The sequence below is a fragment of the Alligator sinensis genome, unplaced genomic scaffold (genome assembly GCF_000455745.1).
Source record: "Alligator sinensis unplaced genomic scaffold, ASM45574v1 scaffold550_1, whole genome shotgun sequence".
NCBI classification, from domain to species: domain Eukaryota; kingdom Metazoa; phylum Chordata; order Crocodylia; family Alligatoridae; genus Alligator; species Alligator sinensis.
In genome coordinates this window covers 437,344-453,776 of record NW_005841980.1, presented here as the reverse complement: position 1 = coordinate 453,776, position 16,433 = coordinate 437,344, and the positions used below count along the sequence as shown (strand labels likewise).

Genomic DNA, 16,433 nt, shown 5'->3' with positions numbered 1-16,433 from the left:
AGCAGGAGCAGAGCTAGAGCAGAGCTCTTGAAAATACCCCAGAAAACATGTATAAAGGAGCGCCTGTCAACGGTGGAGGGGAAACCAGAATGAGAAAAGAGGAAGCATTTCTGGAGCAAAAATAGAAAGCATTTTGTATGAGCGTATTTAATGAAACACCAATGCACTTGGTGCAATTAAAGTACGTCATGCCCAGGCTGACGGGCGATGGAGGGATGTGCCATGTGAAGGTGGCAGTGAAAAGTGCTGTCGTGGGATCTGCCTGTATGGTGTCCCTATAGTCCTGGGACTCGATATGCATTAAACTCATCTTCCAAAATGAAGGAAAGGTCTGACCCATGCATTGGGGAAAAACATGCCCCAGGTTTTATCTTTCTGAGTCAGGTAAAAGGTTTTCTATAGCAAGGGAAAATCAAGTCCTATACGTCTACTCCATTCCCTCATTCTGTATCCATTAGCATCAGGGGCAAAGCTCACATTCAAGTAGTGATGTAGGAGACAGCCTAGGTCGACGAACTTCATGGGTGAGCAACAACTGATTCGGTAATCCGAATGAGACGGGCGCAGACCAAAAAGGTTGAGCGTGGTGGGAGAGGCGAAAGTGGAATAAAGCTGGTTTAGAAATGGAGAACAAGACTCACTGGGCGCGTCTGCACGTTAGCTTAGATTTACTGCGCAGTAAATGCGTGCATGTGTAGATGGTGACGCTTTAATTAGTCTTCTGCTCAGTAAAACGTCTTGTATAGACATACCCACGGTGAAAGATTTGGCTCCTGGCCTGGTCCATGAGAAAACAAAAAAGGTGGCTGAGTTCTTGTTACAAACCAGTTGGGATGGGAGGGAAGATCCATCAGGAGTCTGGGAAGGCTGCCTTTTCCAACAAGTTGAAGAAAAGGAGAAAATTAGTTCATTTTTTTCACGGTGGGGGGACAATCTCTTGATTTCCAGAAGGGGTGAATGTGAATCATCTAATGTTACAGCACATAAGGTTTCGTTGGAAATTCTTCTCCCGACAGTCAAGATACTTGAGTTTCCTGTTTCGATTATTGCCCCGAGAGCAATAACTGTTTCAGTGGCATTCCACCAAAATGAGTATTTTTGGAGGCAGGTGATGTATCGGTTCCTCCCCCCTCAATCGGAGAGACCCGGGAGGAAGAATTGAGAGTGCCCTTGGATTCTGGCTTGCTCTGACGAGACCTTAGGTGACCAATTAACAACACGTACATCATGCAAAATAACCCCCTTGAATTAACCGCATCGATGAGATTAAGGACCCATCTTTTTTGGTATTTACATTTTCTTTCTGAGCTGGGCCAAAGGAAGACTTTGCTTCAAATGGCATTAAATCAAGAAGCGTAACCACCTCGAGGAGCCTTGAATAGGAGCCTTCTACGACTGTCGAGACAACTGGATTTTTTTTTCTTTAAAGATCCGCCGAGTCGGGTGAAGTGCGATGGATGCTCGCACGTTCGTTTCTCGCCCGTGCCCAGATCCCAGTGAAGTCGGCGTGCAACGTGCACGTGCACTCCCGTCATTTCCCACTGTAACCCGAATGGAGGGAATATACCATAATTGGGGCAGAGAGTCTAAGTGCTCAAGTGCTTTTCTGCATCAGGATGGATGCAAACGTGCGAGTGAAAGCGCTTTCCTCCGGTGGGGCCGCTGCAGCCTCCCTTCTCTTTTATTGGGACCAGCAGGTCTGTAATAACCACGACAATACTAATAGGTCTGACTTATAAGCTGGGACCAGCTAACTCCACTCTCCGCCTTTGGAAGCGAAAAATGCAGCTCTGCGAACACGAGCTGTTTTCTTTTGCAGGTGCCTGTTGTATTTTACACTGCAAATATTTCCACAGGGTGCTACCCCAGAAATAATTTATTCCTTTGAAGCTGGAAGTAGCCTGCCCGACGCGGCGTCTGCGTGAGCGTTAGCCCGGGAAGGTAGAGACAGCCCAGCGGCTGGAATAACTCGGATGACAAGGCTGCGCAGCCCGCGTCCGTATTTCATTTTCTGAAAATATTGTGGGGCTGCCCTTGAACAATAATAGAGAAACACCAGAAGCAGCGACATCCCCATGCTCGGTTAGATCCAGCTCTCGAGGTCCTCGCTGCCTTTTGCCATTATCGTGCACCGACGTCCCGTAGCTTGAATGGAAATGGAAGCGTAGCTTATCACACCGCAGGCCCACCGCAAACATCCCATGGTAAGCAGGTGTTAATTATCTGCACATCCCTGGGATTGCTGTGCTGCCTTCTACCTCGTGCATGGCTGCTGGGGAAGGGAAATGCCCCAAAAGAGCCGAGTGTCATTATTGCCAGAGCCTCCTGTTTGATTTACGCCCTGCACCGAGCTGCTCCGAACGGCAGCGTGGCGGGGAAGCAGTTGTCGGCCGTGCCCACGAGCGCTAGCGTTGGAGAGGTCCCAAAGTGGCATCGCTACCAACTTTTTAACACGCGCCGTCTGGAAGGAGGGAATCGGAAGTCTCATTTTATTCACTTCTTTGCCAGTTTTGGCTTTAAACCAAATTAAGGGGAGAGGAGGCCGGCGGGATAAATCACGGGGGGCTACAGCTCCCAGGAGACGGTCGTGCAGGTGGGGGAAGGATTAGAGCCGAAATGTAGAGGTACATGTGCCTGCCTGGCCCCTGAGGACTCCTGCGAGGTGCTGAGCACCCTCCTTTCCCACCGAGCTCCTGCACTGCTGCAGGGATCATATATTTGAGCAGTAGCTGCTTGCTCAAGTTGAGCTATAAGGGGAGAGGGCAGGAAGTAAAGGCACATACGTGCCCACTCCCCCCGTCCATTACTTAAAGCCCAGAATGGCAGCAAAAAAGCAAAAAAAAAAAAAAAGCTTTCATATTTAGCCAAAGGACATACGGTTCCAACTCTTTTCAAGTCTCCTGATCCCAGACGTATTTAATCTTTTCCAGGCCCAACATAATTTCTTCAACTGCATTTGGGGAGGTTGTAATTAATATTTTAAGAGGAAAGACCGGCCGGTCTTGCAGCGAACACCTGCTGCCCGGTAATGTTTGCTTGCCGTGTGTTGTACAAGTCTCCGCGTGGGGCATAGGGTGGCGGGAAGGACGTGGGGGCTGGCAGCAAAGGCGACCTGGCTGGGTTGGAGGTGGGCAGGCCCTCGTTTGCTTGGGTTTGCAATCGTTATCAGTCTTGCATACTAATTTCTCTTTAAAAGGAGCATGATCCTGTGACTCCTCCGGCTCCTAGGCTGGTGGTCTTCCAGGCCTCTCAGTCTCTGTCCCTGCAGCCTTTTGGTCGTGGTTGGAGGAGCTGCCTGGCTCCATGGACCACTGACCGGGTGGTACCGATTGCTGTCTCTCTCTAAATGCCAGCCATAAAATCACCGGGCTGTACAGCCTGCTGCATTACCTTCTGGGGAACCTGGCAGGACCAGGGCATGCCTTTAATCATCCTCCACAGGGACATCCCACCGTAGGCACTAAAAATGGAAGCTGGAGAGAGGGCATGATGCTGGAGCGTTGTTGCTCCTAATTTTGGCTGGTTCCCTGGGTCCACAGGGAACGCAGGAGGATGGAAATTATTATTGCATCCTTCCAACGTCTGGCTCGGGCAAGTGCTTGGATGGGCTCTCCACTAGCGTTTTCCAACTTGCTGCTGCTGTTTCCTGTAATGGCAGCGGTCGGGATGGAGGGGCTCTTTTTCTTCTCGTTGCCACGAGCTGAAAGCACGCTCTCCTGCCTGCGCTGCCATTTAGGATCCCTCCAGCACTGCAGGATTTCGGACCCCATCGACACTCCTGGGTGCCTGCAGAGCAGTGCATTAGGGCGACGTGCCGACTGCTCCTTCCCGAGCAGCGTTGCTTTGTCAGGCTGTGCTAAAGAGGAGCTTTCAAAAATGCAATTGGAGACCAGGCTCCTGGGCTCCTCCCGCGGCGGCAATGTGATCCCGTGACTGTATTGACTGAAAGGCAGAACAAATACACTAAAGGTAAGATGGGAAAGAGAGGAATTAGCTTCCTCCTTTTGCTTTATCGCATTGCAATTTGCAGAGGATAGTAGTAGGCATCTGTCTGTCTCGCGAGACAGTAAAGTTACGCCGAGTGAGGCACCAAAGGAAAGGCAAGTGCCGGTATGTTTGGAGCCAGCTCAGTTGCAGAAGCAAAGGAGACGATGCATTTGTCCGTCTGTTGGGGCTTTGCTCCTGACCAGGGTTAAAGAGCCTGGTCCACCCTATACCAAGGGAGGAATAATTGTGGCTCTTGTCCCCTGTCGATGAAGTCCCTTAAAAGCAGGTCCTGCTGCTACCGCCTCAGCTGTCCCTTCACCCACGCTGTGCTCAGCATCCCTTCAAGCCCCACATGCCCACCCTAGCTTTGCGCGCTCGGTTTGGGAGCGAGGCCATTGTGCCCCGGATGGAAAGGAATGGGAGATCTGACAGTCTGCTTTTCCCCTCCCTGTCTGAGCCCGAAGGCGGCAGCTGGAAGCAGTCGAGCAGAAATACAAATAAAGCGCCAGCCCAAAGGTCTGCGCAGCCCTCCCTGACGCACAAATGTCACCCAGTAAACGCAGGCCTTGCCCCTGCTGCCCGCGCTTGCTTCGCTTAGGAGCAGCCCCAGTGAAACGAGGGAGGTCACCTGGGCTTTACGTTACGGCACAAACCAGTAGCTTTAATTTGCACCATACGGATCGCCCATCTCTGCTTTTGGGCCACGGCGGCTCCGGTTTGTGCGTGGGCTTTCCTGCGCTGTTGTGCTTGGCAAATGCTTTCTCTCCCTTATGCATATTCACGACCCCTCTACTTACCTGCTGTTCCCCAGGGTTTGTTTTCACATTGCAGGTGGGCTGAGTTTTCCAGGTAAGTCTGGTCCACTTCAGGGGTTTCTGTGAAATGAGAGAGGGGGGTAGAGTGCATAATAAAGGGATTACAGTGGACAATAAGAGGGCAAGAAGCTGAACAGGAGCCAGCAGTGTGCCCTTGTTTGGAAGAAAGCTACTGGCATCCTGGGCTGCATCGGTAGGAGCGTTGCCAGCAGATGGAGGGCAGTGATTCTTCCCTCTATTCAGCACTGGGGAGGCCACATCTGGAGTCCTGTGTCCAGCTGTGCGCTCCCCCACTACAGAACAGATGTGGACATGTTGGAGAGAGTCCAGTGGAGAACAATGAAAATGGTTGTGGGCTGGGGGACAGGACTGGTGAGTAGAGGCTGAGGGAAGTGGGCTTATATAGTCTGCAGAAGAGAAGACCGAGGTGGGATTTGATAGCAGCCTTCAGCTCCCTGCAGGGGGTTGCAAAGAGGATGGAGCTGGGCTGGTCTCAGTGGGGGCAGGTGACAGGACAAGGAGCAATGGGCTCCAGTTGCAGCAAGCGAAGTTGAGGTTGGATATTAGGAAAAGCTTTCTCACTAGGAGGGTGGTGAAGCGCTGGAGCAGGTTACCCAGAGAGGTGGGGGAGTCTCCATCCTTGGAGGTTTTCAAATCCCAGCCTTGTCTGGGATGATGTAGTTGGGGCTGGTCCTGCTTGAAGCAGGGGTTGGACCAGATGTGCCCTCCTGAGCTCCCTTCTACCCTCCTTTTCTAGGATCCTATGAAGGTTTCAGCAGGGGAGCTGCTGGTTGGGAGCATTACGTCCTCACAGCTCCGTGTGCACAGGAGCGGGGCGTTGCAAGAGTAGTGAAGCTGCTCCTCCACCTGTAGCCCCGGCGGCAGCAGCCGGCGCTGGTTTGCCCATTCGCAGTGCTCCCGCCTTGTACAGCTGCCGGGGTTCGCAGCACGAATTCCCCCTTCTTCTTTTCAGACAGCTCCGCATGCACATTTGTCCATACCCACAGAGGTTTTGTGCAGCTACTTCAGACTGACTTCTCCTTAAGGAACCCTTTAGACACAAATCTGCCACTGCACTGTGTGGTCTGTGCTATTTTTTTTATTTATTTTTGGCCTCCTACTCTTTTTCTTATTACTGGCAGGGAGTTAGCATCTTTCTGCCTCGGTTGCAGCCACAATGAGACTATGTTCAATGCGCAGTGTGGAGTGTCTTCCCTCAGACGCAAGGCTTAAAGAGAAGACCTATTCCCATTTATACACTGTATTTCTTCACATAGATCGAATAATAGAAAAGGAGGGTTGAAGGGACCTCAGGAGTCCAAGCAGGACCAGCCCCAACTCCATCGTCCCAGCCAAGGTTCGTCTAGCGTACCTAGTTCCTCTGGAGCAGCACACCCCTGGGTTTGGTTGGGTCTCTAAAGCTGTCATAAAACAAATCAGTAATAATCATGGATATTTGACATTGTGAATACTTTTCTGAGTTCTTCACTTGCAGTCTGGAGCAGATCGCGTAGCCTAGATATTTTGAACCTTGCTGCCTGTAACTAGGTGGTGGCATGTGGATTCGGACACCTAAGTAACAGTCATCTCATTTTTTTTTTCTTTCGTGACCTCGTTGAATGCTCCCAGTTGTGCTAGTGGGAGCTACTGGGGGTCTGGGATCTTGGAAAAACCAGCCAATAACTTAACTGTTTAGACCGACTTAAAAGACTAATATCAGGCTCCCACTTCTGTTCCGGCCAGCCGCTACTAGCTCACAAAGGTGTCCTAATAAATTAATAATTGATTTAATGCAGACCAGATTACTGACGATTAAGGACTCAGACATGTTGGAATGAAAGGCGCTGTAAAACTGCCAAATGTCACAGTTGTTTGCTTGGAAGTGTCTGCTCTCACTTTTAAATCCCGTGGTTTGATCGGGACATCTGGGAAGGGGTTCCCCTGCTCTTTAAACCTATCCCGAAGCATCTGCTGGTCCTTGCCTTCCCAGGAGCCCGGTGCATGAAGTCGGGCGTTTGTTTCCTGGTCTAAAGGCACGGTGGAAGCACCGGAAAGTAAGAGCAGTTCTGCACCACGACTCTGAAATTCAGCGAGTGCCCTCCAAAGGCGCCGCGCATGATGGATGGTCGCAGACTCTGTGTCTTGGCTTGACATTTCCTTCCTATGAGATGTTGTCTCCTGTTCTGTTCTGAATGTGCCGAACAAGTGACCCCGGGATTCAATGTCGCACCTTCTTTCTTTTCTCTCTCCGAACGGCCTCTTTTCCTGCTGCGGCTCTGAAGAACCGGAGGACGCTGCATCATCCTCAGGGACGTACCGGAGGCTGTCCTGGAGCCTGCGGGGAGCTTGTCCGGACTTCCAGATGGTGACCGCCTGAGGCCCTTACCTTCACTCCAATGCGGCTCCGAAACTAATTGTGTTCAGGATTCGGAACGATCAGCGTCGGTAAGGTACATGATTCGGCCTTTTGTGTGTGTCTTTGTGTCTTCCTACGTGTTTTCTGAATGCCTGCCTGCCTACGGGAAAGCAGAGCAATCGTTAGCCTTCAAAACCGTGTCTCTTTGCACTTATCTGGCGGTGACAGCAGTCCGCGCTGCCTCGGTGAATAACCTCTGCGCTCTCTTGATCCGGGGAAAACTCCCCAAGGTCAAAGTGTTTTTAAACCTATTGACTTGGGTGAGATGCATGTTGATACCCAGAGCTTTTATGGAAGAAACTCATATAAGTGTATGGTGGGTTGCGATGTCGCCTGGTTGATAGGCACCTGCATTTTGAAAATTGCATTTGATGCATCACACTTAAGCCTGCAGTTCAGAAGGCCGGAGAGAATACAAACACACACGCACAACCTCATTTGGGGTCCAGTCACTGGCCTTTCCCTCTACTGTCGTTGCTATTTTCTCCGTGTTGGCCTAAGGTGGATTTGGCTATGCTGGTTTCTTACAAGGGGGTCACTGATCTCTTGGGACGCTCATTTTGTGGGCAGAGGTTGTGATGCCACGTGGAAATGTACCTTCGACGTTGCTGGATGCGGGGTCATAAGAAAAATCCCAATGTATGAATAATATGTCGGGGACAAAGGCTGACATAACATGTAATAGGTATAGGGAAACTCTTCAAATAACTGTGTTCACTACCACATTTCCTTTTGTTGAGGCTGTGTTATTCCCATGGTGCAAACCTTTTATTTTAATACACAGCATTCATTCCAGTTTCCATGCAATTGCACCAGACATAATTTTTTTTTAAACAATATACAGAGATGTTGCTCTTATTCCTGTCTGAACAGGGAGGTGGACTCGATATACCTGTGCAGTAGTGATATAGTGCTCCATCTTAACATAATACCATTGGAAAGTCCAAATAGAAATGACTGACTTGTATCTTAAAAAGCCTCCAGGTAGGTGAGGGAGGCAAGTTCATGAGGACTTGCATTCAGTTTAGTGCTTTGCAGCATAACCAAACTAATAAGGCTTGTTCTGCAACAACAAGGCTTCGTTCGCATGCCCCGCTGGCGCCGCGTTCGTAATATTTGTGTACAGAGGAGTTTAGGACGGGGTGCAAGGTAGAGTTTTGCAAAGGGCTGTGTTGCTTGAAGATCAACATGGTTTCAAACCTTTCATGCCAGCACTTGGCTGGGATGCTGTCCTGCTTGGAGCAGGGGGTTGGACTAGACGTGACCTCCTGAGCTCCCTTCCCACCCGAATTTTCTCTGGTTCTGTGCTTTAGACAAGTGCTGTCCAGTGGACATCACTGGTTCCTAACAGGTTGACCTAGGCATAGCAATCTGGAGCACCAGCCCCATGAAGCGGTGGCTGGGACACGCTGCTCTTCTGCCCTGCGTGCAGCTGGGAGGAGTGACGGTTGCGGAAGGAAGGGGAATCTCGGGGCCGAGGGCAGGAACGAGAGAGAAATGGTGGAGCTGAAGGGAGTTGCCCAGTCCCAGAGCGATGATTGCAGTGCTGAGACCTGATGAAGTGAACTTGGATTCACAGAAGCTTGTGCTCTATATTTAGTTCATCTCTAAAAGTGCACATTTACTCTGCCTTCTGTGATGCTCTTATGCCAGTAATGCACAGAGAATAACAGTGCAGAGTCCCAAAGCAAGTACTGCATCACCAATTAATACCAGGGCACGAGTCCTCATTCACCTGATGGTTTTCTGCCCTGCCCTGCAGAGCTGTGTTGTACTCCAGGTCCTCCAGTGTGCACAGACAGTGCACACGCAGCCAAGTCCTTGTCCCCATGTGTACCGCTGACTGGCCAGAGTCTGTATGGCTCGAGAAGGGGAATCCCATGGAAATTCCAGTTCCCACCATGGAAAAAAAATACAGTTTATTTCTCTGTTCCCAAACTTCCTGTTTTTAAGGCTGGGAGTTGTAAATTGTTGCTCAGGAAGGAAAGAAAAATGGCTGGCCTTGTGATCCCACGCCCCGGTGAGGGAGGCAGCAGGAGGGATCTTCCGCAATCAAGGTCACAGTTGCCGGTCTAAAGAGGAATAGTTTACCTGCCTCTCACCTGGGAATCGGGGCAGCCTGTTGTCTTCCACATTTTTCGGCTTTATATTTATAATTGAAAGCATATCAATCGGTATGTGTGCGTTGCTGGCTGCTTTGGTACATGAAAGGCTGGGATGCCGGAGGATGTGGAGTGATCTATTGCCGGGCTTTGAGGACTCGAATCTGATTTTCATGCAGCTTCAGTGTCTCTGGCTGGAGGGGGAAAAAGTAGAGAACGGCTGTAGCACGCTGGCTGCTGCCTCTCTAGCTTTGGTCCGTGACGTGTGCAATGCCATTAGGGCACCTGTGTGAGATGGGCCAAAAGTGTGAGCAACCTGTGGGTAGGAGCTGTGCACGCTGCCCTTCATTATGACAATAACGGTGCCTACCTGGAAAAAATCCTCTGTTCCCCAGCTGTGTGTGCAAATAGGGTTTTGCAAGGCCAGGCAATCCTCCGTCAGGAACGATAAGGGCTGCTTTGCAGCTGTGACTTGAGTATTTTTCTGGTATCAGATTGGCAGAGCTTCTCCGGGTCTGTAGCGGCAGCAGGATAGCTTTTTTTTTTCCCAATAGGCACTTTCCCTTTGCATGTTTATTCAGCATTTCCCCTAGGAATTACTTGTGCCTATTTTAATACTGGTAAACCAAGCACTCAAAAATCATGAGTTAGGGCCAAGAATGAGATGAGATTGGCTTAAAGACTATGTGCATGTGTCTAATTCAGGCATCAGAGCCCAGAGACTGCACTGCGGTTGCATTTTCACCCTCTTCTCTGCAACTATAAGAGCTAAACACTTCCCCCATAATGAAAGCTGAGATTTCCTGAAATCACCTGACTCTGGAAGCTGGCGCTTTTTAAGGATTGTGTTGCCGATCGCACTAAAAACGTGCACTGACATGCCAAGAGTTGGCAACGCTGCTGTTTTACATCTCGCCAGCTCACCACCATTTCACCGTCTGCTTCCATCTGGGATGCTTGCAGCCCTCCTTATTGAAATATTTTACTTCCTTGCAGTCTTTAAAGGTGCATTTTCTCGCAAAAGCTTTGCGAGGAAGGGAAATGCTGTTTATCCCCATTTCACAGATGGGGAACTGAGGCTGGATGACCTGCTTGGGGTCAAATAGAAAATCAGTGGCAGAGCACAGGCTTCCTAGCTCCAGACTACCACTCTAATCACTGGGCCATGCTTCCTTTTCATACCCTGATGCCCCTCTCCAAATTTCCAGAGCATTAATGATAAGATTATTCATTTGTGGGGGACCTGTAGTCCCCGAAGGCAACTAATCCCCGGGTCCTAAGCATTGCTCCGCAGCTCTAGTGGAAATGACCCCATATGTTGGCATAACATTTAGTTGAAAATATTAATCTTTGCAGCATAATGTTGCTTGCTCGTGTGTGACAGGCTGATTTCCTTTTAGTAACGCTTATGTAATTACGCTGATGATCTTACTGTATACACAATTGTTTTTAACCGTTCTCCCAATAACATAGTCATATTTTGTTCTTAAATTGCCTGGTTTGGGATTATTAGAATGCTATTATTTAAAAGGCTCTGTTCTGTTGAAGAGGCACAATTAATACAAAGGAAATTGTTTCTTAAGTACTCTTTAAATATAGTTATTAAATTTAATCTTGCAAGTAGAAGTGGGGTGGGGGGGGAAGTGTCTTTGAGGTGTCTCACAGATCTCACAGCAATGAATCGTCTTCTGATTTCCGGACACAGTTCACCTTTTTCGGTTGAAGCTGTTATGGGAGCTCTCCTTTTTAGTTTTAGTTTGACTTTAATTGAATTGCTATTTCTGTTTGTCTAAATCATGGTGTCGCAGCTCTTATGCAGGGAATTCATGCTGGTGGAAATCCCTCTGCACGGATGGTCAGCTGTATTGACTCAAGCCTTCATACATTAAAGCAGCCACTGGCTTTACCTGCCTCAAAGTCTGGGTACCAGAAATGAGATGCTCAATGCGACCCTCTGTGTTTGAGGCGTGCAAAATCAGTCGCCCCTTGCGAGCGTGCGATGTCTGTACATTTTTCACTTTCTGCTACGCGCAAATCCAATCTCTGCAGAATCGGTGTGGACTTCCACATTGAAGTGCAGGGCATTAGCAAAGGCAAATTAGAAAAAGAAAAGATTTTGAGTGCATGCTTTGGTGGTGTTGATGATTTGAGTTTTACCAAATGAAAGCCTTTCTCCTAGGAAGGTAGGGCTGTGTGCTGTCTCGCTTCCCGCACGTGTGTTGGTAGCAAAAAAAGTCAGGCAGTATTTTTTGCACAAGTAATAATATCCCAGCGAATCTTTTCCAAGTGCTTGTCTGGACTTATTTTGCCAGGATGTGGAAATAGGATGGCTTTGATATTTTATACGTCTTGCTGCAGCATCAGCAGACTCGCTGCTAACCTATCAAGTCCTCTGATGACACCACTTCTGCAGCTATATTCACCCAACCTGTCCCGACAGGGCTTTCGTTGAATCCATCACACTGACGTATGCCGAAGCACAGGCTCCGATAACAAATACCTTGGAGCACGCTCGCCAAAAAAAAAAAAAAAAAAAATATCATAAGAGGAGGCCCCGAAAAAAAAAACCTTGGAGGCCGCCCCCCAAAAAAAAAAAAAAAAAAAAAGATATCATCAGCGGAACGGGACTGAATTTCGCAAAGAAAATGAGAAACTCAACAACTACCCTGAAACTCAAGAAATCGGTCCTGGAACAGACTTTGTCTTGTTGGACCTATACTTAAAAGTACCAAAAAGCACTCTCTGTTGTCCATAAATATTGCGATTATTATCTATAAATGTTGTGATTATTATCTATTAGCTGTATTGCAATCTAACCAAGGTTAGGACCCCATTATATGCGCCCTCTTGACTTGGCTGCCTCTGCTAGCAGCACGCGAGCCTCGTACCTCCTTGCGATTTTCCAGCTGGTCTAAGAAACGGTATCATTTTGGAACCAAGGGTTCTCGTTTTTTGCATGTCTTTTTGTCTCAGACCAACACGGCTACCAAGTACACCCCTCATACCTTCCCTGTGCTCTCGGGATTACCAGTGCTGCAGCTGTATCTGTCCCTGCTCCCAGCGCCTTCTCCAGCTTGCACATATCGGATCCAGCCTGCGAGAGATGATCCCAGGTTGTGTCAGGGATGTTCAAATTTGGGTGATTTGCATGGTCCCTGCTCCGCTGCATCATAGTTTCATGGTTGTTTGGGGCGGGAAGGGACCTTACAGGTCATCAGAAGTGTTGCCGTTTTATTCGGTGCCAGCGTGTTTCACGATATGGTGGTGGTCAGCATGAAATAAGCTACATAGCTGTTCCAGTTCCCTTCCCCTTTTGCCCTCTCAGCTTCCTCCGTGACTTCCCTTTCCGCACAGTTATCTTTAGCGATCGACACCTAGGCCAGGTACAGACATTGCCCCTTGACCAGTATAAGCGATCGGAAACCCATCTATACCCATAACAGAAGTTCAGTGCGCACAGGCTGGTTTAAAAATGGCAGAACCCAGTCTCAGATTTGCACCCCCCTCCAAAGGGCGAACGTGTGGTCTGTTTGCTGCCGACCCAAACTACGCTGCTTTTAGAAAACCACGTAATTTAGATCGAGGCTGCCTCGGGCTATTGGGATATCTGTACTGGACTGACAATCCCAGCGTGAAGGTGACCTCTGAGCTGCTGTGCAAAACGAGACAGGTCCGGGATGCTACGTTCACGCCTTGCGGGACTTTAATAGGTCAGGGTCTTGCCGGTTGAAAGAGGAGGTCTTGTCTGTAGTTTGTGACCCAGAAACTGGCTGCCCCTTGACTTCATTGACTTGTTTGGAGGCTTGCGCCCTGAGCTCGCAGCCAAGTGAACGGCCCTCGCCCTCCATAACAGAGAGCGCTACAAGAGCACCGCGGTGCAGGTGGGAAAGCATTGCAAAGTGGGGGGCATAGTTAATACAAGAGCAATATCTTTTAAATCAGCCGTGCAAGGTGAAAGTCCTGTACCAGCACCATTTGTTCAGGGCTCCGGCTTGTACATTAAACTGTCCCCTCTTCACTCCATCGCCGCCTGCTTTTTTCTTCTGAGCAGGAAGAGCAGCGAGTGCTTTCCTTTAAGTTTTATTTCAAGAAGGGAGCCAGCAAGTAGAGCCGAGGGAGGGGAAGCAACAGGCCCCCATTCATTATCTACTGCAAACAAACCCAGCAACCTCCTTAGCAGCAGGTGGGTCACCTGAAGTAGTTGATATGAGGGAAATTATCCAATTATTTGCTCTGGATGACTGTGCTAACCCATTTTCTAAGCAGCCAAGGTTCCCCAGTTTGAGCACAGGCGGGCTGAGTGTTTTCTTGAAGTCTGAGCACGTTCGGTCTCATCTGAATACTTGCACAAATAGCTAAAGCGAATGCCTTCTTTCCAGCCAGCGTGGCTCCGAAACACCTACCTTCTGCTGCAATCCGCTCTCTGTGCGGTGCTCCTCACTGGCAGCAGATTGGCGTTTCTTTAAAATATCAGAAGTAATCTTTTTTTGCAGGTTATATTATTGCCCTGCTTATCAGTGTCCATGAAACTTTTTTTTTAATTATCAGTTTTGGGGGATAAAAGGGCATCAGAGTTTTTTGGGTTTTTAAAATTTTTTGAAGTAGGTTTTGGTTTGGTCGTTGTGTTGTTTGTGTAGGCAATGTGGCATTGACTTTGACAATGAGACCCAAGCCTACAGTATAGCGCGTAGGTGATAAGTGTTGACTTTTAAATGGGGACCGCTGTACAGCAGAACATGATATCGTGCCTTTGGCCCAAGCAGCTATCCAACATTTGGGGGTTTTTGGGGGCAGTGTTTTTAGAATGAGAAACTGGGGGATGAAATGGCAAATACATATATTTGTACATAAGCAAGGTCACATCCAAATGCATACCCGGCCCCATTTCCCTGAACAGAATAGACGGCAATTAGCTCACTCAACTTCCCCTGCTTGGAGACTGCGTGACCACAAAGCTCTTCCTCTTGGCAGTCTTGGGTCACACGCACGACTACTTCTCCAGGCCTCCTGCTCCTTGCACCCCCAGGTTAGCATGGGTACGCACCGCAGTGTGGCCAGGTGCCTTAGGCAGTGGGTCTTTCACCAACAACTCGGACTAGCAAGAAAGGGGGCCTTGTTGCACCTTGGCATGAGCTGGAAGGAGGGTGCAAGGCATGCCTATCGGCTGCGGCTGGTTTTGGATCTCACCACCTGGCAGCTCTTAGGACCTCTCTGCACAAACCCATTATTAACGTATCGCAGGAATCCTCCAACCCGTACTGTAACGAGCAAGAAGCCCCATCGAGGTGGCAGCGTTCCCTTCAATTAGCCGTCTTCCAGTTCATTTCTGTGCCTAAGGTGGGTCCATCTCCTATAATCCAGATAGGCATTTCCTTCCTTGATCCTGCCGCCCCGTACAACCTTCCACGTTGGTGGTTTAGGGCAGTCACTTCATTACCATCTGACACCTCATGAGCACGTGAGTTATGGGGGCTTATGAAGCTGTTCACATTTGAGAAGGAATGAGAGAGCTCCCGTTAGGATGACATATCATTTGTCTCATGATGAGCCACAAGGCTGGCCAGCGACGAGAAAACCCCCCTGGCAATTACAATGCTTGACAGGCACCATATAGACCTGAATTTAATTACATAAGGGCAGTCGTATCCCTGAATGAGCTCGCTGTTGTAAGAGCTGCAAAAGTAATTGCCGAAAACCTTAGCTCTGTGTATCTTCTGGGTACCATCGTGGCTTCCCAGCCCCATGCCCGGTTGTTTTAGCAGGGCAGTGAAGACTCAGCAGATCGCAGTCTGCTTTGCATGCCAAGGATGCACTTCCTTGGATCATTATGGAGGAGGCGTGGGAAAGTATGGGAGAATTTGGGGGTATGGAAAGCCCGGACCTCAAAGGAGCGAGAGGTACTTAGCTGTGTAAGTCTGAAGCCAGGCAGATGTCTCACAAGCGTATATCTTTCCGATTCTGTTGCTGTTCAGGAGGCAAAGGGGGCAACTGCACCGAGCCACAGCGGGACCCCGGGAAGGGCCTCACGGCACCCGGTTGAGAACCACCGGTCTATAACATAGACCTCAAAGCACTGGAACGGGTTAGCCAGGGAGGTGGTGGGTCTCCATCCTCGATTTCACTAGCTGAAGGGATGCCAAATGAGCTAACCATTGTGCAGGGGCTTAACTTTGCTTAGGAAAATAGTTCCCTTGACTTCAAAGGGAGCCACTGAGGTGTCTTTATAACGCTGTAGTCTGTGCTTCATAGCATCATAGAAAATGAGGGTGTGAAGGGACCTCAGGGGTCACATCTAGTCCAACCCCTGCTCCAAGCAGGACCAGCCCCAACTACATCATCCCAGACAAGGCTTTCGCTAGCTGGGTCCAACGATGGAGAGTCCACCGCCCTCTGGGTAACTTGCTCCAGCGCTTCACCACCCTCCTAGTGAGACAGTTGTTTCTGATATCCAACCTCAACTTCCCTTGCTGCAGCTTGAGCCCATTGCTCCTTGTCCTGTCGTCTGCCCCCACTGAGACCAGCCCAGCTCCATCTTTTTTGCAGCCCCCTGCAGGGAGGTGAAGGCTGCTATTCAATCCCCCTCGGTCTTCTCTTTTCCAGATTAAATCAGCCCATTCCCTCAGCCTCTCTTCACCAGTCCTGTCCCCCAGCCCACAACCACCTTCATTGCCCTGCACTGGACTTTTTCCAACTTGTCCACGTCCTTTCTGTAGTGGGGGGCCCAAAACTGGACACAGGACTCCAGATGCGGCCTCAGCACCGTCAAGTAATGTGCCATAGGGCCGGGTTTGCTCTGCTAACAGTTTGTTAACAACAGAAGAGCATGTTACACCATTCAGGCGTTCAGCCTAGTGTATCCAAAGGAGCAGAGCATCTTCTTGAACTTTTTCACTGTGCAAAGAGCAATGGGGTCTGAACTAACATATCTTGAAAACAATGCACCAAAGGTCACTAGTAGGGATTACAAGGGGTTAGGTTCCCAGCTGATGGAAATGCGTGACAGCTCAATTGAGGTCAGTGGAGTTAACCACGCGTGTAAAGCTGGAAATATAAGCTGAGGTCTGGCGTTGAACTTCCTTCCTGAGCATCTCAGCTGCCCCCTGACCCTGTTGT

General features: G+C 49.4%; 1 protein-coding gene across 7 annotated transcripts in view; it reads left to right on the top strand.

The window, feature by feature from the left end:
• Positions 1–16,433, top strand: part of SGCD (sarcoglycan delta) — a 405,818-nt gene that overhangs the window by 157,339 nt on the left and 232,046 nt on the right. For 4 of the 7 annotated variants that reach the window (XM_025200971.1, XM_025200972.1, XM_025200970.1 and 1 more), the window contains one exon: positions 7,085–7,247. The exons of 1 other annotated variant lie outside the window; for it this stretch is intronic. In XM_025200971.1, the coding sequence (XP_025056756.1) occupies positions 7,085–7,247 (163 nt within the window). Of the gene's footprint in view, positions 1–7,084; positions 7,253–16,433 lie in introns of all 7 variants that reach the window. 2 more of the 7 variants (XM_006021126.2, XM_025200975.1) reach the window with 1 other exon arrangement.